The 24,911-nt window shown below is 52.3% G+C and overlaps 1 protein-coding gene across 28 annotated transcripts in view; it reads left to right on the top strand.

Annotated features, from left to right (window-relative positions):
- Nucleotides 1-19,987, top strand: part of MYOCD (myocardin) — a 255,320-nt gene extending 235,333 nt beyond the window's left edge. For 13 of the 28 annotated variants that reach the window (XM_040530199.1, XM_040530189.1, XM_040530190.1 and 10 more), the window contains 10 exons: nt 1,300-1,375; nt 3,630-3,791; nt 8,121-8,296; nt 9,354-9,479; nt 9,991-10,265; nt 10,633-10,786; nt 11,999-12,952; nt 15,536-15,649; nt 16,612-16,669; nt 17,364-19,987. In XM_040530199.1, coding sequence (XP_040386133.1) covers nt 1,300-1,375; nt 3,630-3,791; nt 8,121-8,296; nt 9,354-9,479; nt 9,991-10,265; nt 10,633-10,786; nt 11,999-12,952; nt 15,536-15,649; nt 16,612-16,669; nt 17,364-17,932 — 2,664 coding nt within the window. In that variant the 3' untranslated portion in view covers nt 17,933-19,987. The remainder of the gene's footprint in view (nt 1-1,299; nt 1,376-3,629; nt 3,792-8,120; nt 8,297-9,353; nt 9,480-9,990; nt 10,266-10,632; nt 10,787-11,998; nt 12,953-15,535; nt 15,650-16,611; nt 16,670-17,363) is intronic. The other 15 variants (XM_040530194.1, XM_040530206.1, XM_040530193.1 and 12 more) reach the window with 4 other exon arrangements.
- The last annotated feature ends 4,924 nt before the right edge of the window (nt 19,988-24,911 follow it).

Raw genomic sequence — 24,911 nt, 5'->3', positions numbered from 1 at the left:
TTTATACAGGTTGTTTGATTACTTGTTCCAATATCTCTCTGACTGGAATTATAATTTCCAGGTTTCTTCTCTCCATCTCTTTTGAAACTAGAAAATATGCTCTCCCTGGCCCAGTTTCCTAGAGAACCAGAGACAGTTGCTATTACTCTAGCCTTGTGTATCTCAAACTGTTTGGGAACATTTAACTATCTGAGTACTCTCCAACCTGTTCTCCAAACTGATAACTGGAGTTTCTATTGTCTTGTTGCTGAAGGTTCTTGGCTTAGTCATGTGATTGATAGTCATCTATCTTTTTAGTGACGATGTTTTAAAAAGGCATTAAATTCTGTAGCCATCTCAGCAGCATCCACAATTATTTCTCCTATTTATAGAACACAGACAGCACTTACCATTGCCTTCTGCTGGCTTCAGAAATGCTTATAAAATCTTCTTCTCATGAACCTGTACAATTGTACTGTGGATTTCCCAGTTTTCTCCAGCTGCTTGTGCTATTTTCTATTTATCCTGAAGGGTTTCACCTCTTTGAACTATGTACATTTTTATACTATCTATTCTAGCATCTCAACTTAACAAACAGGTAATAATTTCTCTAGGTTGTTCTCTAGCTCTTCTTAACCGGGCAATAAGCTTGTATTTGTATCTTTGAGGTCAGCTGCCACCAATACTGACTTCCTTGGCCCTGGAGAAAGATGTTATTGCACCTCTGTGTGCCTTTTTGTTCTTAAAGCCATGGAGAAGTTGGTACAAGTTCATCACAAGCTCCATTGCAGTGATCTGCAGGATGGATTTTCCCAACCCACACAATAGCTGGGGTGAAGAACTGCAGAGCACAGGAGCTGCAGGACCACAGTAAGGCTAAGTCAGCCTTATATCTCACCACAGGGTGCCAGGCTTCCCACAGAAGCCATTGCTAACACTACACTGTGGAGTTGCCTTTGTGTAGGTCTCAAAGGTGAAATGGTATGCTGAGCCAGGAGCAAATCTACCACTCCCAGGTTTCGTCCTTTCCACGAGCTCTCATAATACTTGAGGCATCAGAAGCCCAAAGGAAACTGGAAAGAACACAGGTTAGCTGTGGGGATAGTGAACAGTCAGCAGCTCCATGCATGTTTTTCCCTTTATGAAGAATTTCTGCCCAAGAATCAGCCAGTGTCCAGGTGGAAAAAAATGCCATTTAGAAGCTCACCAAACCTAGACTGTACCAAATCCAAAAAAACTTGGGATGGCATCGGGGCCTCTGCTCTCTGTACCTTGTTGCTGCTCTAGTCAGATAATACTCTCTGCATTTGTGTTCTGCAGACTGAAGATTATCTCAAGCACAAGATCAGAAGCAGGCCTGAGAGATCAGACCTGGTCAACATGCACATTTTACAAGGTAAGCCTGCCTGAGATTCTCCCACATACTCCTTGTTTCTCCTGCCTGTGACTCATGTCTCTCCTGCCCCACTTGAGTTCCTTTCAGGACTCTCATCACAATTAACTTTGCCCCAGCTGCTCATGAGGGCCACAGTCAAAGGGGACATTGTATGGAATGGGACGTTGTATGGTATTCGGTTCAGACCTGACCTCCAGAAGGCAGGAGACACACTTTTCCCAACAGGAGCACAAACAAGGCCATCTAATCTTTGTCCCATCTCTGGCAGGGACCAGTATGAGATGGTCTAGAAGACAGTGGGATATAGAACAGCTGTGAAAGAGTACTCTGTTGCACAGAGGTGCAGAGGTCTGATCCTCACAAAGTGCATACCATGGGCATTTGTGGTGAAATCCTTGTAGCAGGTAGTTGTAATAACCTCCTAAAGGTAGACTTTTTTTTTTTTTTCCATAATTCTCATTATGCGTCGATTGATGTTGATGGAATCAATGACCCAAGCATAGCCATACAAAAAAAGGTTGAGCTCTGGTACCAGTCATTGAGACCCAGCAGCTCTCCCCTTTCCCAGCCTGGCGTCCCCTCCCAGCCAGGGAGCTGGCAGTGCTCTGCTGCATCCTGTCACAGACAGCAGAACGCTGTGGTGTCCCTCGTTATCTTCAGAGATAACAAGCTCCTTAGAGACAGGGAGGATGTGCAGTCTTGAGTCCTGTTAGTCCCTTGGAAGAAGCAGATTACTCTCTGGGAACTGTAAATGCTGGCCTCTGCTCTCAATATGGATGCAGTTCATATTTCTTTTTCCTCTGGCATGCAAGAGGTCTAAGCCCAGAGTCTGTGACAGATCAGTGCCACTCTCTTACTTTTCCCTTTTCTCTCCATCTGTAAAATGAGCCAGCATCACTGGTCATTTAACAGGTGGAAAGTGTCTTTCCCTTAGGCTAACTAATTGAAGCAAATATGAACTGGAATTGGGGCCAGGAGCTGTAAAACAGATGTGGAGATGGCTGCAGTCACCAGGCATTGACAGGGCCAGCGAGACAGAGCTGGAGGAGAGGTGGTGCAGAGATGGCCGGGCTGTGCATTGAGCACGCTGTCTGTGCTGCCCCACAAACACTTGGCCAGGGCCTCTGCTCCCATAAAGAGGTGTGCCCTGGATTTTCATGGACTTACAGGCCCATTTGGTTCATAACATGGCAAAGACATGATTGAAATTGGGCAGCTGAGACACTTGCTGTCATCTAAATGTCTTCCAGGCACACTTTCTATTACTGTTCACCTCAAGTAGCTCATGTGCTTCCTTTTCGTATGTAATCTGAGGCCAAAATTGGCCTTAGATCAGCTCTCCTGACCTCCTGCAGAGTTTTCTTTGTTGTCTAGTATGAAGCTTGTGTTGCCTACAGAATCTCTTCCAGAAGACTGTCCAGTCTTTGAAGGCAGCACAGCTTAGATGCAGCCCTTCTTACTTTAAACCCCAAAGTGTAAAGGCATAGTTTAGTGTAGGATCCTGCTCCCTGACTACCAGGGTGCTTTGGTGCGACCAGAGGAGTCAGAATCTTTATTTGGGAAATCACCACTTTCTTTTGTAATAGGCCACTCTTCTCTCACCACTCAGTAAGTTAGAGCTTCTCAGTTTGGTTTGGTCTGGTGGTAGCTTCCAGATCTAGCAGCCTTTGTTATGCTCCTCTCCACCAGCTTGTTCTTCCCCTGAAGGCCTGAACACTGTCCTCATGCTGCCTCCAAACATTCCACTCTTGAAGATTCGGCTTTTTATTTTCCAGTGTAAGGAATTTGCTCCAGTTGTCAAACTCTGTTAACGGTTCTTTCCTCCAGCTGTTCCTTCAGAAGTAGGGATCCATCTGCATTAGGCCACAAGGCCCAATGGGCTCCTGGCAGGCAGGAGTCAGAGTCCACTTTTGCTCTCATGTTAGTCACAGCTTAATGAAATTTCCATTGCAGATCATTTCTGGGCCTTGGGAAGGATGGTCTGGCTGCAGACTGGGTTTGCAAGCCCAGGTTAGAAAACAGAAGCTTTTACTTGGGAATGGAGAAGCTTGACCTCAGGCTCAGAGGAAGACGCAAGTCCCTAAATCCCATCTTGCTTCCCAGTCTCTGAGCAGCTCCTGCTGGACACTGAGCCATGCTCAGGTCTTGGCCACAGTCCAGAAGGCTGTGCTGAGGGGGGAAGTATGTTCTCACTGAGCAGTGTGCTTATGGATGCCCCAGGTCCTGAACTGATGCCTTCCATTTGGCCTTTTAGACTCAGCTGCAGAGGGGTCCATTCAGTCTACTCAAATGAAGCTGAAAAGAGCCCGACTGGCAGATGATCTCAATGAAAAGATTGCTCTCAGGCCGGGTCCTTTGGAGCTGGTGGAGAAGAATATTATTCCTGTCGACTCAGCTGTGAAAGAGGCCATAAAAGGTAGTGAAGTGAGCATGTATTTTGTGTCGTGTGCATGGCACGGGGCAGGGGCTGTCAAGGTTACACGGATGTCAAGCAGCAACTGCAGAAAGTGACCGACCTAGAGTTAGGAGCAGTGGCTGCATAATATTTAAAATTCCTTATTTTTCACCATAATATTGCAGTCCAGCACAGCCTGTGCTATCTCACCTAGGTCTATGAAAAGAGATCTCTCATCTTCTTAGCGCAGCCACCATGGGAAAATGAATCATTTCTCAGCCATGTCTTCTCAGAGAGAACACCTCGTTTCTTACTCCCCTTCCCTGCCCAAGGCTTTGAGCATGTAAATGGTATTGCTGGAGAAAGGTCATTCCTTCCTCCCTCACGTGGGACAGGGCTTGGGTGAACATGTGTGGGCATTATGCCAGTCTGGATTCTCCCACTTGTGACCTGCCAAGCTTTTACACCCCAACAAGAAGGAGTGAAATAGCCCCGTTTCAGAGAGGCTGACATTCTTTTTTTTTTTTTTCACTGATGCCAGTGGCACACAAGGTCCAACAGAGTAGAGAGGAAGGGAAAGCATCACTGGGGTGCTAGACTGCTGGGGAGTACAAGAAGCAGCCTGCATCCCAAAGCAGACTATGCTCCTACCAACCATTTCCCATGCTGTTTATGTATAAGCTCAGTGTTTCTCTATTATCCACCTCCCAGCTGGAGGAGGGAGGCAGAATCCCCTGCAGTTATTTCCCCCATGCTGCTGCAGGGAGGCCAGTGCGGGAGCTGACACTAAGGAAAACGGTGACTCAGAGCTCACCAGTACCAAGACAGGGAGATCAGAAGGCAGAGAAAGGAGCAAGAAAACCTGCAGCATCCTGCTAGCCCAGCAGCCCACATTTTTGAAGTCTGGGCTCATCCCTCCACATCCAAACTGGACCTCAGGTCTCAAGTGGGGCACTGAGAGCTGTTTTTGCCCCCAGGAACTCCTTGTTCTCTTGCTCTTGGTTCCTAAATTCATGAGATTATTTCCATTGGCGTAATCCTGTGTTAAGTGTCTATTCTGGGCTCAGAACAAGCTGGGGACAGTAGCAGGGCTCTGGGACATGAGGGGTCTTTGAACTACAGGAGCAATGCAAAAAAATGGGAACTGAAACAGGAAGCACTTTGACTTTGGTTTCATCTCAGAAACCAGCAGAAACATGAAAAACTGCAGGCTCAAAAACCCCTTTTCCTGTACTGCAATTGTTCCTGCTCTTCATTTTCCCTCTGCAAAGTGCACATAGAGTGTGCACAGTGGTTTCTTCAGTCTAGTTCTTGAGCCACCCTGGTTTCAGCATTTCACAGATCTTGCCTTTGACGGCAAAATGTTCCAGGACTCTGTTTGAAGAGGAATTTTTAGGGAGAGCTTTTAGGGAGAGTTCAAGCAAAATCTCCTCAGTCACTTATCAAAGGAGAGGAGTGAAAAAAAAAAAGAAAAGAGAAAGAGAAACCATTAAAAAAATCCCCTCTTTATAAACAATCAAGGCAGTTTGAATATGACTTTATCCACTGGAGCCAAGGCTTGGATGCTGGGAAAAGCATGTGTCAAATTTGAACAATGTTTGTCTCCAGCTGCCTTGTCAGGAGCTTGTGGTAAATAGAGATTTACAGGACAAAACTGTTAAAAACAAAAGTCTGGATTAAAATGATTTAGTCAATTTTGAAATTTCTCCCTTTAGCTATAGCCTTCCATCAATCATCTGCTGGGGAAAAACTTTCCCTGTAAGCCAGTTTTATCCCATTTCAGGTGAAACGCACAGCATGTTAGAGTCCAGCAGTAAGCTGTTTGGGTGCCATGAGAAGGAGGTGCTGCAGCTGCACCAGGGACACAATCTCAGTCCTCAGGCTTCTGTAGAAGAAAGCCTCAAGCTGAAGGCTCCTCAAACTGATTTTTGAAGTCAGAGGCACTTTGTGGTGCTCACAGCTTGGGGCAGAAGGTTGAAAAAAGAGCAGAGATGAGCACTGGGACTTCTGAACATTAAGCCTTTTGTTTTTGCAATACCAGAAAGATGACAAGATTTAAAATCATTTTACTTTAACCTTGGAATCCCAACTGTTTATATAGCGGAAAGTTCAGCTGACGTGTTCCTCTAATCACCTCCGGCAGGGTGAGCGGAAAGTGCCAGACCCCAGCCGAAAGCCCTAACATCCCAGTGACAGGAGGCCGCCAGTGCCCTACATAGCTGAGCAGTGATATAAGAACCTTTTTTTACCAGGTCCTTGTCATCACTTTGTCCAATACGTTTGAGAGGACAATACCCAGTGCATTAGAAACAGCCCCAAGCAAACACCATTCTGCCTGAGATTACAGCAGAGACATGCGATCATGAAATGACACGGTCAGCCCTGGGCTGGGTGAGAGAGACAGATAAGGGCAGCGCTCCCTGCTCCGCACAGGCCCCCAGTATCAGGCAGCAGGATGCAGCACATTCCTGTCGTGCCACAGGCTGCCGCTGTGTCCTGAAGGTCCCTTGGGCTCTGTGCTTTGGCACGTTTTCTCCCCACATGCCTGTCAAATGCCAGCCTACTGGAAGTCTTGGAGATCTACAAGTCCCTCTGCTTGGAGTGATTATTCCCAGGAGAGGATGCCCACACTTGTCTGTAGACACCCCAGCGCAAGGGATCATACAGCCTTGTGTTTCCTCAGGGAAGGTACAACCTCTGATGGCAGCTGTAGAGGAGAGGAAACAGGCCCTATGTCCAGACACACATGAGGAACCCCAGGCCGTGGGGAGCAGGGAGGAGAGAGGCTCTCCACAAGACACTTGCTCTAATATTCCTGTGCCTGCCTGCCCCAGAGCTGCCATGGCAAGCGTGCTGTTGAGCTGTTTGCATTTCTCTGCCAAGCAGACAGAGCAGCTCCTTGGGAACACCAGGGTCACAGAGGAGGCTGCTGCTGTTGACACTTGCAGAGCTGTGGATGGGGACAGGCACAGTGCACAGGACGCAGAGCCATGTTGTCAGGATACCAGCAACTGTTGACTGTCTGGGACCTCATCCCAACACAACCCCACGGCAGGCGGGCCCACCTTCTGCAGGGGTCTAGCTGCTGGTGGCTCAGGGACCCATCCTGGGGCGGGCAGCCAGGGCTCCCTGCTCCCTCACCCGCCCTGGCACCACAAGCTGGAGCAAGCAGAGATAAGCCTTTATCTCTGAGATAGGGGCAGGAGGGTGCGTGTCAGTGAGAAGGTGCACATTGCTAGAGCAGCCGCACAGACAGGTGGAGGCTTGTCCCCGAGCCCTTCCTATTTCCCCATTTGTCACCTCGCTATCGGCATGCCAAGCTGCCTGACAAATGCCAGACGTGAGCACGAGGAGATTATGAGCATGACCACACTGCTCCTTCCTCTGCCCCCACCTGCAGCTCTCCCAAAGCTCACATGAGAGCTCTTCTTTTTCAGCACTTCATTTATCAGTAAAAGCCTGGGGTCAAGAGCTCTTGCCCATCTGACTATGAGGAGGAGCTCTGCAGGAGGGAGAATCAATGTCTGGGGCAGGCCTTGTGGCAGTCAGGAAGTAACGGCAGCAATCTGAAGCATTTCATGTGGCTGAAGTGTGTGGACAGCCACAGGACCCAGAAGCCTCTGTCCAGCTGCAGCCAGGTGTGCTCACCTTGGCTCTGCTGCCATGACATCGTCACCCTCCACGTCAATTTCAACCTCAGCTCTTCTGCTGAGGATCACTAAGTGTGATCGAGATGCTTGGCAGACTGGGGAGAGAGACTAATGCCCCTCTCCTCGTTTCAGTCCAAAGGCAGGTCGGGACAGCTGAGCTGCTCTGCACCAGCCCAGTGTGCTCGTGCTCTCTCAGAGCCTCCTGCCTCTGACAGGCCAAGCTTCTCTGAGACCTCTTTTCTCCACTTCCCAAGTAATGTGCTCCCCACCAGCTTTGTTCATTTGGCTGTAGGGGACTGGCCTGCAGGATCCTTTCCCATGTCAAACCAGCGATGCTGTCCTCAGACAATGGTTTGACATGGGATGAGGCATTCGAACACCTCGAGCACCAAGTCCTCGGCCTGTAGCCGGATCTGCAAAAGGGGGACACGTGGGAAACTGACCAGGTCCCGCAGGCCGGGACTGCAGGGCACGCTGCGGTTTCCGAGCGATCCGAGCGCTCCCCGCGCTGCCCTGTGCTCACCCCATCCCTCCAGCCGGGGACAGACCAGCCGCTGGCTGCCACCCACGCCCGCTCCAGCCGGGGCGGCGGAGCCCGCGGCCAGGAGCCGGGGACAGGCGGGCGCTGCTGCCCTGGGGCGGGCCGGCCGGCGGGGACGGGGGGGCACGCCGCTGACCGCCGCCTCCCCGCACCCGGCAGGTACGCAGGTGAACTTCTCCAAGCCACCCGACGCGTTCGCCTTTGAGGAGGACAGCAGCAATGACGGCCTGTCGCCGGAGCAGGCCAGGAGCGAGGACTCCCAGGGCTCCACGGAGTCGTCGGCGGGCACCAAAGCCTCGGAGCCGGCCCCGCCGGCGCCCTCGGGGACGCCCCAGGTGGGTGGCGCGGCCCGACCCGGCGGGGACGGGGCGGGGACGGCGCCCGAGGAGCGGGCCCGCAGTGAGCACCGCCCGCCTGCTCCGCGGGCACGGCGGGGCCCTGCGGCTCCGGCCGAGACGGGGCCGGCCTCGGGCGTCTCGGGCGGTGTCGCCCTCTGCTGCCTCGCGGGGGCCGCGCAGCCGCCGGGCGGAGGCAGCGGGGAGCGGGGGGGGTGGCCTCCGGGCACTGGGAGGGAGGGAGGAGACCGGGGAGGGAACTGGGACGGGCTGGGGGAAATGGGGAGACTGGGCTAGGGCACTGGGGTGGACTGGAATGGACTGAAAGAAAGTACTCTGGGCTGGGAGGACTGGGGGGGGGAAGGGAGGGGGCACTGCGGGAACTGGAGGGATTGGGTCGTGCCAGAATTAGCCTGCGGGCACTGAGGTGTACTGGGGGGACTGGGCCCTTCTGGGGGACTGAGGGGCCAAGGGTGCGCTGGGAGGGGTGGGGACACAGGGCTGAGGGGGAGTGGGGTTAGCTGGGGCACTGGGGTAGGCAGGGATAGACTGGGGAGACAGGAAGGCTAGAGGGGACTGGGATAGCCTGTGGGAACTGGGGAGGGTGGGCTGGGGTAGGCATGGCAGGACTGGGATGGATGGGGGGACTGGAGAAGACTTTGGGCAGGGGAAGAGGGTGGCAGGTGCCCTATTCAGGAAAAGAGACACTTCCACTGAATATGGGTGCTCCAGACACACTGCTGTGAGCCCAGGCACACCAGGCTGTCCTTTCCCCAGGGACTGCATGAGGTTTCCAAGCTCTCCATCTCCTTTCTCTGTGCCAAGAGACCTCTGCAGCCTGGTCAGGGCCCTCTGAGACCACCTTTGGAGAGGGCAGTGTATCAGCACAAGGGTGCAGAGCTGCTGCAGCTCAGCCCCTGGCTGCTGGAGTGGGGTGCAGCCCCTCGCCCTGCAGGAACTGAGCGTCAGGGTGGAGGGGAGGTTGTCTGTGGGGACAGGCTGTCCAGGGGGCCTGCATCTGCCCCACATCCCCTCACACTGCACCTCTTCCTTTCAGGATCACCCCCACGGCACTGAGGGCAATGCAGCGGAGCTGGCCTCGGGGCAGAGCAGCCAGTGCGACAGCCCCAAGCAAGCACCAGGACAGGACAGCCCACCCCTCCCGGTGCCCTCTGTGGTGAAGGTAATGTCTTCACGCCCAGGCTCCCTAGGAGAGGGAACAAGCACAGGGCAGGTGGCTGCAGCCAGGCCCGAAGCACCCAGGTGCTGCACCCCATGTGTCTGGCAAGTTTAGGGGTTTGGCCTCGAAGGCCTGGAATAATGGAGATGGATCCCATTGTCAAGTACTGCAAGTTGACTTCATTTTTTAACTATAAAAGGTAGAGCTTTGGTCCCTGCTCAAGGTGATTGAACAGTTCGTTTATTGGAATATCCCCTGGAGCTGGAAACAGGAGACACAAGGCAGCAGAGAAATACCTTCAAGGCAAGGAAAGTCATTCTCCTTCTCATGTGCTCTTTAGCACATCTGGGATGAAATGTTGCCCTTGGGGAGTCACACACATGTTTAGCTGCTCACAGAGCTGGGCTGTCAGGCTGCCAGCAGGACGTGCCCTTGCTCTGCCAGGTCTCCAAATTCCCACAGGAGTGACAGGACCTCTTCTCTCCACTAATTCCTTTGCTTCTTGTACCAACAGTCAAAATCATCCAGTGATAGCAAGAACCGTCACAAAAAGCCCAAGGACACCAAGCCCAAGGTGAAGAAACTGAAATATCATCAGTACATCCCTCCAGACCAGAAAGCAGAAAAGTCCCCTCCGCCCATGGATTCTGCATATGCCAGACTCCTCCAGCAGCAGCAGCTCTTTCTGCAGCTCCAGATCCTCAGTCAGCAGCAACAGCAGCAACAGCAGCAGCAGCAGCAGCAACAGCAACACTTCAGCTACCCAGGGATGCACCAAGGCCAGATAAAGTGAGTGACAAAGTGCCAGTATCAGGGCTTAGTCCTGTCTCCCTCCAAGCTTTCCTCTTCCCTGCCATCTGTGCCAGTGCAAAGGGGATAAATGCATGCAAAGGAAACATAAAAGCTTCAAAGTATAGCAGTCTTCTGAAAAGCTGTTCTGGCTTTGTGCACTGGTTGGGGAACCTGTGACGTGCTGGTAGGTCACCAGCAATCTCCTTGCAGCCCAAACTGGTTTTCCTGGGGGGTTGGTGGTCCTTCAAGTCTCGTACAGGAGATAGAAGCCCCAAGGGAGCAGAGAGATGGTACGTCATATAGCACTGGGCACAGAGACCCTGGAGGACAGACGTGTTACCCCAAATCTCCTTTGTTATTTCAGGCAATCAAATGAGCAAATGGTCAAAAGTTCAAATTCTTCATCAACTTCTGTCAACAACACCCCTCTTTCTCCTGTGAAAACCACCTTTTCGGGCCAGACTTGTGTCTCATCTATCAAGCCAGGCCCTCTGCCATCTAACCTGGATGATCTGAAAGTGAGTTAAAACTTTGTCACCACAGGAGCAGAATCTCATAGCCTGAATGTGCTTTGCTACCCCTTATGTGTGCAGTGTAGTGCAGCGGGCTGTGCTGCAGGGACTGACTGTGTTACAGATCAGCAAACCAGAACCACCACGCTACGTGCAAACCCAGGCATACAGCATGATGAATCAGGAATCGATTGGTGTTGTGGTAACTAAAAACATGGACTTCCTGCTCTGCGGGTATCACATGGGTGCATTGCTCCTGTGCACATATCAGCAAACCCTGCATCTTGAGATGGCTGCAGGCCAGGGTATCAGGTCAAAGTCTAGAGAACAATCTGTGCTGCTGCTCCTCTAGCTCATGGCCCCATACCTTCAGTAGTTTTATGGTGGATGTCTTGGATACTGCTAGCAGACCAGACAGAATGTGTCAGTGTTGCCTTGACACCAACTCAGTGACTCAGCTTCTCAGTGGTCATTGCAAGCCCATGCTGCAGTTCCTCTGCCAGCAGCATCCAGGCCAGCTCAGCTCTCTGGAGAAGCAGGTATCCCCTGGAGTCTGCGGCTATAAGCACTGATTTGAATAGTATCTAAATCTCTCACATAGGCGAGAGAGGCAGGGAACAAGAGAAAGTCATTCAAATCACTGATTCTTTTATAATTTGTTAACAGAGCCTCAGCCATAGGGAAGGCCAATCTTTTTTTAGAAGGAGAGACCTAGGGGAAATGGATTTCTCCATCGTTATTAGATGGAGAAATAAGATGAGGTAGAAATAACATGTGCTTGGCCATAGCAATAACCTTGCTCAGATGCCTGAACCTGGTGCAGATGCCTGAACATGGAGTAGCTGGCTCCAGAGATCTGTGGTCATGTTATCTGAGCTAAAGGATAGTTCCTGGCCTGTGTTGAAAGTCTTCTGCTCTGGTAGATACTACTGCTAGGAAGGGAACCATGGATTATTTCCATGGCCCAAGGACCACTGCTTGTTCACGGAGAGCAGTCACAGATTCTGGAGGAAGAAAGAAGGTTTTCCTATTAGGAAAGATCAGCGTCCTGTGGTAGTCAGGGCTGTGCATGCTGACTGATCACCTGGGGAGCCAGAGCTTTAAAGCAGGAGGCATGGAACCTATGATATGAGGCTTGTTGTGAGAAATGTCACGTTTCTAAAGCACTCAGCTGCAAGGGGAAGCACAAGGAATGATTATTGGTCACTTTTCTTCTAGGTGTCAGAACTGAGACAGCAGCTTCGAATAAGAGGCCTTCCTGTATCCGGTACCAAAACAGCGCTGATGGAACGGCTGCGGCCCTTCCAGGAGTGCAGCAGCAATGCAGTGCCAAACTTCAGTGAGATCACAACTGTAACCTTTCCAGTCACTCCAACAAGCACGTTGTCAAGTTACCAGTCGCAGTCCTCCACCAGCATGTTATCAAACGGCTTCTACCACTTTGGCAGCACCAGCTCCACCCCACCCATCTCTCCAGCCTCCTCCGACCTCTCTGTGAGTGGCTCTTTGCCAGACACATTCAATGATGGGCCCATGTCTTCTCCACAGTTCGGTCTTCAACCATCTCCAGTTCATGGTAGTGCTGAAGAAAGCCTCATGAGCAGCATGAATGGAGGGAGCATCCAGCTGGAGCTGGAAGGGATTGACACAGAGAAAGACAAAATGCTGGTGGAGAAGCAGAAGGTCATCAATGAATTGACATGGAAGCTGCAACAAGAGCAGAGGCAGGTGGAAGAGCTACGGATGCAGCTCCAGAAGCGAAAGAGAAGCAATGGCCTTGAGGAAAAACAACAGCCCACTCAGCATTTCTTTGGTGTCCCCATCAAGCAAGAAAATGCAGTGTCCAGCTGCCCATTTGCATCCAAACAAACTGCCTTAAAAGGCCAAGCCAGCAGCTCAGATAAGTTAAGTAACTGTGGTGTGCCACAGCTGTCTCACATTGTAAATAGCCACTGCCTGGAGCCTGCAGGGCAAAGCACCATCACCTCCTCAACATTCCTGAGCCCGCAGTGTTCCCCCCAGCACTCTCCTCTCGGGGCTGCAAAGAGCCCGCAGCACATCAGCCTGCCGCCGTCCCCTAATAGCCACTATCTCCTGTCGGTGTCCCCCGGCTCACAGGCAGAAGGGCGCAGCGGGTCCCCACAGACCAACAGTTGCCTTCGCACAGCATCGGTAAGTGGAGAGCACCCCAGCTGTCATCTAGGTGGTGAACACGCTCATATCTGTGGCCATTCACACAAATGTCTCTGAGTGCTTTTCTATCAGGCTGGGACAGCTGGCATCCAGGATGGGCACCCAGGGGGTTGCAGGAGCATGCGGGGCTGCCTGTAAGGCAGAGTAGCTGAGATGGAGAATGGATTGGAAGCTAATGGCACTGCAGGGTCCTTTGCAGGGTGTTTCCTGGAGAACCCTGCTGCCACCACATCCAATTGCCCTGGGGGAGCACAACCCAGCTCCTCTGTTCCATGGAGCCCTGGCACAGCTCCTTATGCCCTGGGGGAGCCCTGGCACAGCTCCCTCTTCCCCAGAGGACCCCAGCACAGCTCCCTCTGCCCCTGGGTGAGCACTGGCAAAGTTCCCTGTGTCCTGGGAGAGTCCTGGCACAGCTTCCTCTGCCGTGGAGGGACCTGGCACAACTCTCTGCCCTGGGGAAGCATTGGCACAGCTTCTTCTACCCTAAAGGAGCCCTGATGCATCTCCATGTCCCCTCAAGGGGAGGCTCTGGCACAGCTTGCTGCGCCCCTGTGGGAGTCCTGGCACAGCTTCCTCGGCCCCATGATGTTCTGGCACAGTTCTCTCCACCCTAGGGAAGCCCTGGCACAGCTCCCTCTGCCCCATGGAGCCCTGGCACACCTCCGTCTGCCCCATGGAGCCCTGGCACAGCTCCCTCTGCCCCTAGGAGCCCTGGCACAGCTCTATCCACAGTGGGGAAGCACCAGCACAGCTCCCTCTGCCCCGGGAGGTCTCTGGCACAGTTTCCTATGCCCCTGGGGAAGCCCTGCAATACTAGTCAGCATCTTGCTAAGCCACTGCAGCTCCTAGCAGTGTAAGGTACTTTAACCACTGGGTTGAAGGAAGGCAGTTACCCCAGTCATATGGGAAGCCTTTTCTTGGGGAGATGATAAAGCAGGGCTTGCCACTGGGATCTGCAGTCATGACAGAGCTTGTGCCACCCCCTCAGGCCTGCAGAGCTGTCCCTTTAGTGTCTCCTCATTTAGCACTCAGGGTGCTATGAAAGCTTGGAGAGGGAGGGGCACATGCTGCCAACACACAAAACAGCACAAAGGGCTGCTTATCACAGCCCCATTTCATCCTAACACCCTACCAGGGTTCCCCAGGCAGTAGTAACACCCATCATATTTGTTGTCTGTAAAGCACGCACAGTGGCTCCGGGTGCACGGCGCACCCGCAAAGTGTTTGGGCAGATGCAGAGCAGGTGTGCGCTGAGTGTGCAACAGGCGCGCGCAAAACAACCACCACTGCACACAGTGCTCACGCAGGACAGCTCAGGAGCCACAGCCCCACAGCCAGCACCCTGAGCAGTGTGCAGTGTCAGCGGGGTGCAGTGCTGCGGGGTGACAAAGTGGGATGCAGCCTTGTCACTAAGCTGCTCAGAGGACGGCGATATAGGTGACATGGGCAGTCAGGCACGGTGCTGTCGGGTGGGCAGAGGGGAGCAGCATTCTTGGGGTGAGACAGGAGGAGAAACAGAGTGCTGCAGTGGGATGAGCAGCGGGGTGCGGTGCTGCAGGGGTGAAGTAGGCAACGCGGGGCATGCTGCTGGGGTGATAGAGGCAATGGGGTGCATTGCTCTGGGTTATCTGGGCACAGAGCAGTGACTGCCGTGGGTAGGGTGCAGTGGCAACCTCAGCAGTGGGGCACAGAGCTGGGGGTGCAACAAGCAGTGGGACAGAGCACCGTGGTGCAAAGCACAGTGGAGTGCAGCGCTGTGGGGCTATGCTCCAAGAGAGGCAGTGGGATTGCTCAGAAAAACCAGAGAGCAGTCACGGGGCACCAGCAGGGAGCAGCAACACCTCAAGGACTCCTCCAGCTCTTTCCCCATTGCCAGAGCACAAGGAGCACATTTAGGGGTTGGCCTTGCAATGTCCTGCAGCTCATCGTGGCTGTGAAACCACTGTCCTGGGCTTCCCTGTGGGCCTCGAGACAAGGTGAACAGCGGCTTGCAGTCACTGGACCTTTAGGTGATGTCCTTCCTGGAAGAGGGTGGCCCTCTTGCTGGCAAAAAGCTGGCACCAGTATGCAGGTGTTTGGTATGGGCACAGAGAAGGCCTGTGGGCAGTGACTCTTTTGGGCAGTCTCCATGAGCTGTCCCAGGACAGGTAGTGACAGAGAAGGTCCCCAAAGGAAGGAGCTGAGAGGCAACTGGTAACTGGGGGAGCATTGCGCTCCTGGGCATAACCTCCTCTCCCTCTTGCTCCGCACATTCACAGATAAACCACAGATAAAGTCACAGCTCTGCAAGACCGTGCCTGCGGCCAGATCTCAGTCAGTGACCAGGGTTCAACCCGGCCCTGGATCCCCCCGGTGACCTCAGAGCTAACCCAAAGAGCTGTTTTACCTCCCTCTTTCCTGCCCAGAGGCCAGGCACTTTGAGCTGATTTGACCTGCAATATCATTAGTTCTCCTGGTTTCGTTCTGGCTTCAACTGGGGCGAAAGAGGGCCTCCCTCTGTGCCGAGGAGCGTAACCTTTTCCCTGTGCATTGATTCCGTTTCCCTGTATTTCCCCCACGCAGATGGCTACGCAGGCAGGTCAAAAGTTTTCTATTCCATCCCCAAGTTTTTGTAATTCAAGCCCAGTCCTCTCAGAGGTAAAGCAGCCTCCACCCTATGAGGATGCAGTAAAGCAGGTAACTGCATGATTTTTACTTTCTATAGGGCTAGGGCTGTGCAGAGTGTTCTTTTGTGGTTAATGTAACTGTCAGCTGCAGGAGCTACAACCCATTATGGGATCCCTGGGTAGGACAAGCCTTTTTACATAAGGAATGGGGATTCTTTGAAGAGTCAGTTACTAAATGACTGCCACAAAGCAGTCAGACACTGTGCTAGAAGGGATAGCATCTTCTGTGCTGATGAAAGGTGCCTGGGGTCCAGACATCCCATACAAATGCCCCAGGACTTCGTTGTCTTCTTCTTCAGGGTGCTCAGGGAAACAGACCCTGGAGCATCCCTAATGGCCATTCTTTGGGACACCTCACCTAGCCCATTAGCAAAGTGCCCTGCTGATTGCCATCTGCTTAACCTTATCCTGGAGCCACATGCCCTTAGCCTTATCCTGGAGTGGTGCTCCCATGGGGAGGAGCTCCTGTCTCCCACAAACTCCTTACTTCTTGTGACAGTCCGTCAGCAGCCTCAGTGCCGGTCGCGGTGCCTTTAGGAACATAGAGTGATACCATTGGCAGTGCTAAAAATTGGCTTACGCTGGCTGGCAGGGAGGTGTGCAGAAAGTCCTTCCAGTATGGAGTCAGGGAGAGGAGGATGCCGTTACGTTATCCCCAGTGAGGCTGCTGGGACTGCAAGCAGGCACGTGCCAGTGCTAGATGCCAGGTCCAGGTCTGGATGTCCTGGTTGCTCTGGGCAGAGGCAGTTTGCAGTGTCACTGAGCACAGACAGGCTCGGTGGCAGGGCAGGGGGAACCTGGCTCAGTGCTCTCCAGATCTGCTGCACGTGTCCCAGGTCCCTGCGGTGCTCATCTGAACACTGCTGCCAGCCCCATGCGCCTCTCATGGGGTCTAGAGCCACCTACCTGGCGCGTGGCTGGAGGGACTCTCCTCCTAATGCCCTCTACTCTCCTCTTTGCCGTTTGCTGCAGCAGATGACTCGAAGTCAGCAGATGGACGAACTCCTGGACGTGCTGATTGAGAGCGGAGGTACGCACTGCTTCTCTGTTCCCTCCAGGGCTTCCCCTCCATCAGGCATAGGTCGGTGGGGCCCAGAGCTCTCAGTGTGCTCCAGTGGAGCTGCCTGAGCTGGGTGCAGCTTTCATTTGCCTCCCTATGCCAGGAGCCACTGAGATTGACTCCAAAACCACACCGGACCTGTGCTGGTGAGGAAGCCTGCCAGAGCCTACTTCTGCACATGCCCCAAACCATTGCGGGAGTCTGGGCTCAGGGTGTCACCTATGCAGCCTGCTCAGGAAGGACTGCGGGGTGACAGCACTGCCAGCGCCCTCCCCACGCAGAGCCCCTGCTGCCCTCCACCACTCCCAGTGCTGCCAGTGCCACCTCCCACGTAGAGCACTGCGGTGCTCTCCCCTGTGCAGATAGCTGCCAGTGCCCTTTCTCGTGCATGACCCTATCCATGCCCGCCCCCATGGGGACAGCTGCCAGTGCTCAAGTCCTAGAGATGGGGTCCAAAACCAGGGGAGCTGAGATCAGGAAGTGGGAACATGGGGGGCTTCCCACAGGGAGGGTGGGTGAGCAATGCCAAAGGGATTGAGTTGGGAGTGGGTTTGTGCAAGCATGCCCAGCCCAGGAGCCCAGCTCAGGGGCCTTGGCTGTGCCTCTGGGCCAGCAGTGATGGGCACTGCCAAAGCACTTCAACCCGGTCTTGTTTGCTGCACAGAAATGCCAGCCAATGCCAAGGAAGACCGGTCCTGCCTGCAGAAAGTACCTCACATAACAGTGTCTACAGGGAACTCCAGCACTTCTCTCCCAAAGTCATCTGCCGCATTCGAACAGGTCTCCTCCACCCAGCTCCCGTTCGAGCACTGTCCAGGCGGTGGTGACACTCACCTCGAGGTCCTGCTGAATGCTCACAGCCCACTGGGGAGAGTCAGTGAAATTGCCCTACTGAAGATGGGAGGAGAAGAGTCCCACTTCGAAGGGATGATAGAGGGGTTCTCCAGCAAAGCTGCAGATGAACTGCTCACCTCCCCGGAGATTTTACAGACTCCCCTTTCACCAATGGAAACACAGCTCTCCCCTTCCCCTGCTGATGGCTCTGGTTTACAAATGAGTTTCACTGAATCTCCATGGGAAACGATGGAGTGGCTGGACCTCACCCCCCCCAGCTCTGCCACCGGCTTTGGCTCGCTCACCTCTGCGGGCCCCAGCATCTTCAACATTGATTTCCTAGATGTTACTGATCTCAATCTGAACACCAGCATGGACCTTCACCTGCAGCAGTGGTGAACAGGAGGGCGGCGGAGGCAGGATACTATAAGCCTGCAGCAGCCAGCGCAGTGTTTCCGTCATGCCGGAGAACACATAGGGCTAACATGCCAGAATCAGGGGAAACTGGAGCCATTTTCCCAGTGAATAAACTTGTTTGAATTTCCTGTTACTGCAAAGTGACAGCTCAACAGCTCTGGTACTTTGGTTTTCCTCCATTGACACATCCCCACAAAGGATACCTTTATCAACACTCCTTTAGATTGACAGTTGTCTAGAACTTCGATTTTGTTCCTCTTACCTTTTTCTCCCCAGTTTTAGCAGTCACTCCCATGAGAACTGGAGCAGCTCATGACAAAACTGTGTGGTGAGGACACCTCAGCTGGGAAGCAACAGGGAATCATCCAGAGGTTGCTGCCCCCTTCCCTTTTGCCTGTCCAGCTATTTAGGCCATTGTGCATGGCTCACCTTAGCCATGCCAGGTCAGGAGGATTGGGAGCAGGGAGGTCCAAGGGCTCTGCCCAGCCAGGGCAACAAACACACTTCTCTGTACAGCCAGACTTGCCTTACATCCTTCCTTCTGTCCCCAAAGCCATGTTCCCACAGTCCCTGCACAGCTGTGCTCCAGGTGAGTGAGAGATGGAGCCGATGTTCATGGTGGTACTTTGGGATGTTCTCAGGCTGCCTGTGGGGCTGAAAGCCAAAGAGCTGTCCTGGCTGCAGTCTGAACTGAATCAGGCTGAAGCCTGTGACCTTGAAGCAGAGAGGTCTGGATGCTGGAGGCAGCTGCTCAGGCCTCAGGTGCAGGTATTGAAGGGCTGTGGCATTCTGGTGCAGCTGGCGTGTCCCAGCTAGTGTGGTATAGATGAAGTGTTAATATGTTCTGATCCAAGGTAGGAGCAAGTCATATGGAAAATACAGCAAAGCTTTGCAGGGGCTGTCCTCTGCACAGCCAAAAATCGGGGTGGATCTCCACTGCCCTGCATGACCTGGGAGCAGGGGCAGCCAGGAGCAGCCATTCAGCCACCTGGTGTGGGACAGGGCTGAGCAGGCCCTTGTGTGCCTGTGGTTTTGTGTGAGCACCTGCTTTGCTGTCTCCACTCCTCCGCCATCCAGAAGGCTTCCTTTTTCTCATTCTTCCTCGATCCCCAGCAGTGATCCTCCTTTCCCAAGTTTACTCCGGCATCACTGTTCACCCAGCTCAGAGCAAAGCCATCTGGAGAACAGCTGTGAATCACTGAGCCTAGAGGAGCTTGTTCTTGTGAAGCCAGCGAAGATGGATGCTCTCCTGCAGTAATGCCTCCAGTTTGAAGTCACCAGCGTTTCTCCTGCAAGTCTCTGTGCAATATACTTCCTCGGGCTCTAATGAGGAGGAGCCTTTGCTTCACTTCTTGGCTTCCACCAAAGAACTTACTGCAGACTCTTTGACGGACACATCTACTTCTTTGCAATTCTGGTTTTGCCAAAGTAAATATTGTTGCTGACAAAGATTGTTAAACTATTTACAGACTGTGTGTATTTAATATTCGTGTTACTGGAAAGACATCACATTGGAGATGCGGCAGCTGGGGAGGAGGCCCAGTGCGAGGGGCACCACGGGCAGCCTGGCCACGGCTTCTGCGGGGCACCCGCACCCAAGGCTGCCGGAGCTGCCAGAGGAGGCTCTGTGGCCACTGCTGTGTCTCAGCTTATGGCGTTGTTGCATGCTGTATAAAGAACATGGCAGTAGCTTTTAAGTCACTATTTAAAGCACCACTTTTCTATTGTACAAATGGTCACAATGCACTGCTAGGATAGACGATCACAGGTTGCATTTTTTTAAAAAAAAATCTTTTTCTAAGTGAGAGATTTTTAGAAGCCGTTCCATGAAGAATATTAATAGCACTTGAATCAGAGTAGTGTTAGCTGCTACACTGCGTCATTGTACAGGGCTTTCCAGACAACTTTCTCCTCTCAACAAATGTATTTCCTTATTTAAAGGGATGCTGTCAGCTTCAAAGTTGTAAGCAAGCACATTTCCTTACCTATGTTACCAGCAACACCTTCATTATTAAAAACCCCTTTGTCTTGCCACTACGTCTGCTCGCAGTCTGCTGTTTGATTTTGCTGGGCTGGGGCAGTGACAGCCATCCCAGCTGTGTTCATTTCATTTCAGCCCCATTCCAGGGAGCAGCTACAATCTTTGCAGAAGTTTGATTTTAAAGAAACAGTTTCTCCTGGGAGATTTCTAACCAGTCTCCCATTTCCAAAGACTTTTCCTTCTGTCGGCTTTGGTTTTGCTTTGTTCTCCTGCAAACCCTGCTCCACTGGTCAGCATCCTGTTCAAAGGGAGCTGCTGGTACTCTGGGCTGCTGACCAAACACCTTCAAATTTTCCAGCAGCTGAGCTCCTGGCCAGGGCTGAACCTCCCGTTGCCCACAGGGGAGCAGCAGGAGTGGGCTGGAGAGCTCAGCTGGGTGCCGTGCTTTCATTTGGTCCCACGAGGGCCGAGAGCCAGCAAAGTTTTGGAAGTGACAGGCCATGCCGAGGGAGGAGAGGGGCAAGGGACTGGTATCTAGCTACAGACTGGAGCATCCTTTATTTTTTGTGGAATTCCCCTAATCTGTCTGCTCTTTTACTGTCACCATAAGTTGTCTGTTTAAAGTCTTCTTGGTCTGATTATTTTCATTCCTATAAACTGACAGTTTACAGGAAACCAAGGAGGCCAAGCCCAGACTAAGAGTCTTCTGTGGAGGAGGGGGAAGGATCAGAGGGTCACTTGAGGTCCTTCCAGGCCCTATCCCTCCTAAGACACCTGCAGCCAAGCTGCCTTGCTGCCCAGAGAAGTGCTCAGCTCAGCTCTGCACAGGCTGGTGGTTCTCCAGCCCCACCAGAGCTATCCCCTTGGGACGGACAGGCTGTACCAGCAGGACAGGACCTGCTCTCCCATCCCCTTGCCTTGGCAGAAGAAGCACAAGCAAAGCCCCCTCCACACTTGGCAACCCCCCAGTGGAGTGCTGGGGACCCCTTGGGTCCTGCTTGGGAGCTGCTTCAATTGCCTGCCCGCCCAGGCAGGTATGCCAGAGCCAGACCCCTCCAGTCGCTGCAGGGTCCCTCATTTCCAGATTCAGCTTTGCCCCCACTGCTTTACAGCCTTGCTCCCATGCCACAGTGTCTGGCCTCTTGGATAGCACTCATCCTTCCAGCTACACCCTGTGCCAGAGCAATGCCATGGTTCTTTGCCTTTTTTGCTCAGCACCTACTGCTGAGCTGCACTTTCCGTGCCCCCACAGCATTAGTGCCTCCTTGGGTTTGTCTGCCTTGATGTGTGGGTGGCTTTCCCACACAGCCTGTCCCAAGGGGTTTTGTTTCCTGCAGAAGCCCAGCTGGAGGATCCCAGTGATGTCCAATTCTTGGGCCTTCCTGAAAAATACAGGCGATATAGCCAAAAAATGTTCCAAATATCAAATAACATGATTTCTGCCTTTGGAAAGATTTTTTTTAAACGTGAGATGGCAGCTCAGTGCACCATCCGCTGTGCTCTCCATGGGAGGCACGGAGATATCAGTGACACCTTTCCACCAAGTTCCAGGTCCAGACAGACCCCGTTTTGGGCAGTCTCCCCTCACAAGCATCGCAGGGAAGCACCACCCTCAGCCCCTCTGGGCTCAGCAGAGCAATGCTGTGCCCTCGGGTGTGTGGTGTGGAGCTCGCAGCCCCTGCTGCATGGGGAGCCCCAAAGCCTCCGAGCTGGCCCCTGCCCTGCAGCGGGTGCCTTCCAGCACCGCCTCCCGGTGCCCTGCGAGACCCCCACCGGCCCTCTCATGCACTCCAGGGCCGCCTCCGCATCCCCAGCAGCCCCCAGCCCAGCGCCCTGCACCCACCCACCGGCTGAAGGCCCCTGGTGGTCCTCCCTGCCCCCACACCAGCACAGGCATCACCCTTGTGCCTGCCCCCCGGCACAGAGCCCTGCCACCCCTTGCACAGCACACGGCCACCCACCGGGCCACCCACCACCAGATCCCTCTGCTCCTTCCCGGCAGGTCCCCCAGAGCCTCCAACACCTCTCACCCAAATCACACAGGGAGGGACCAGGGCCACTCCTTACCCTTGCACGGAGCCTCTGCACCCCCCGGGGCACACAGACCCTCTGCTGTCACCCCCCCCACACACACATCTGCGACACCTAAAAGGAGGCCACCAAGGAAGAGGGACTTCTGGCTGTGCAAGTTGCACTCAGGTTCTGAGTGGGCTTCAGCATAGTCTCCATCTGGTTTTAAAGCCCAGGCATTTGTTCACAATAGCATACTGATAGTGTTATGGCAGTACGAAAAGCTTTTTTTCAAGCCCACCAAAGGTATCTGCACTGCTGGGCTTACCCAGAGGTGAAGTTGGCCTTCATAGAGATGCTTTCTTTTTAATCACAGCACCTCCACACTCAATCTGCTACCAATTTGTTGTGTCCAATTTACCAACTAGGTTCTTTGTATTCCTACCATTTTGTTACACTCAAAATGTTGCTACAGGCAAAATGAAACATACTTTTAACACAAAGCCATGAATTTACTGTTAGTTTCATTGATGTCTTAGATGAATAAAAAAAATATATATATTTTTTTAGTACTGTTACAATGACACTAATAGTTTTTTGCATACAATTAAAATCTATGTTCACAGACTTCCTTGTATTTATCCCCTTCCTCTAGGGCTCTGCTCACCTTTCTCTCACTCTCTGAACCTCTCTGCAGGTTAGAGTTGATGCCTTCAGCCCCAAGGAGGTGGGTATGCGATGCCATGGCATGTGTCAGCATCCTCAGTCTCTGCCAGGAGGGGCAAGCTATGCTGATGTGTTTTTCCTCCTCACTTTACAATTGTCTGTAAGGAACTGGGGTGGGGGGGGTGGGGGGTGGTGTCATTTTTATTCCTTTCCTAACATGGTCTTCAGTTGCTCATTCTTCATATAGGTGGCCTATAATTCCACATTACATTTGAATTTAATGTACATGCTGTGTTCTACATATGTTAGAGGCTTGTTCTTCATCTTTGTTTAAGGCTGGTTTTACCCCCCCCCCAAAAAAAAATACATTCCTTTGATGACCAATGGCTGGCCACTGGTGAGTTGTCTATAGACCTGGGATCTATGGCTTCATCCTGTGCCTGTTTCTTCAGGCCCCTGCTGTCATCCCATGTCTATAGTCTTCTACACTGCATTTTACTATAGAGTCATAGCTCTTTCTTTCTACACAGAATAACTACTCATTATTAGTAGTTACAAAATATATATGTAACAGTGTGTTACATCACACAATTGTAAGAAAGCTAAAACAAAGCAAGTAATGATCATCCTGTCATTAGATAGTTGCTGTTACAGATAAACAAACTAAAGCAAAGCTCCAGGCAAGCTAAAACTAGTCCAGAAGCTCTAAAAAAAAGCACAAGACCTCAGCAGATGCCACTGAGTGTCTCCTGAGTTGCTCATGTGGTAAGAAAATGCTCTGCAGGGACACTTGAACTTCTCCCACCCCCACTGGATGGGCCCATCCAAGTAATTCCCCTTTCTGCTGCCAAGCATAGCCAGCAACATGCAAAGTGGCTCCAGCACGATTCACTGGAAATGTACTGCTGACAGTGATTCCATTAAAAAAAATGAAGTCAGCCACACTGGCATTTTCACAGGAAACAGGAATTGGCTGGATTTCAATAAGGTTTCCACCAACCTCTTTAAATTGGGCTTAATTTCAAATGTCTTCAGGAAATCACTGTGATGTGGAGTCCCAGGATGTGGATCTGTTTCTGCCCTTCCTCATTTATTTCCCCCTTGCTTTTCCAGCACAAACTCAGGTGCAGATGGAGAAAGAGAAAGAAGCGTGTGATCCTGCTGCAGGGGGCTAAGAGAATAGCCATTGTCTGAGCTATGCAAAAGGTTGTGGTACAACAGCCCACCATGCACAGTTTTCTCTGTGTTTTGGTATTTTCTCTTAAAGCATCTTCATCTTGTTGAGGTGCACTTGCTGGCATGGAACAGCACTCCTGGTCTTCTGTCTCTCTCTGAGATTTCAGCATGCCTCCAGGGTCTGTGGGACTAGAAATGGTCGTGAACTGGGTGGCTCATGAACCAGTTCTGCAATTATCTGGAGGGCCTCATAAACACACAGCAGCCTCTCAAGTCAAATCACTTGTAGTCCGTTCGTTGTGGAACTGCTTGGTGTGCTGCACAGGACAGGGTCTCAGTCCATCTTGAATCTGATGGGAAACCTATTTTCCCTGGGAGGTCAGGCAGGATCTCCTCCTCTTCTCAAAATAAGCTGATTGAACACAATCTGGATTGCTGCGTTATTATGTAACTCCATCTCTATCCAAAAAGCTGCATTCCCATCTGGCCAAAGGTGAGACTTCCTCCGTTGTTGGCCATGAAAGTAAGTTTTCCTCCCAGAAGCAGAAAAAAAAATGAGAGATCTGGATTTTTCTCACCCCTATTTTTTTTTCTTTTATTTCTGTCTGAGGTGGTTGACATGTCAGTAATGGAAAAAAAAATGGAAAAGAAAGGACAGATCACTGTCGACAATGAACCAGAGCAGGTGTCTGATGTCTAACAAGGTGTTAGGGTCACAAAAAACACCTTCTCCAACAGCCTTCTAGTGTAGCATCTACCCTAATGTGAGCACTCAGCCTTTATGTACACCAAATCCTTTCACCCTTCCCGCTCTCAGATCCTGCATGTGCTTTTGGGAGAGTTGGCACAGCTCCACCTGCAGAGTAACGTCCCTGCACCCAGCACTCCAGTGCTGCATGCCAGCTGAGCAGAGGGTTGCAGCTTGAAGTAACAAATGGTTGGAGAAACTGGTTTTCTCTTGGCAGTAGGGCCTGACCAGCCCTCCTATCCGGGACTTATACGAGGATAACGGCTTGTGTTCACACTCTGCCTGGCAGACACCCCAAGGTCCCACCAAGCAGCCAGCTCTGTATTTTATTCCCAGCACAACAGTGGCACACCGTATCGCCAGGAGGGGGAGTTTGTGCT

Source organism: Cygnus olor, chromosome 18 (assembly GCF_009769625.2).
Source record: "Cygnus olor isolate bCygOlo1 chromosome 18, bCygOlo1.pri.v2, whole genome shotgun sequence".
Taxonomy (NCBI): Eukaryota; Metazoa; Chordata; class Aves; order Anseriformes; family Anatidae; genus Cygnus; species Cygnus olor.
This window is presented reverse-complemented; position numbering and strand designations above follow the sequence as displayed.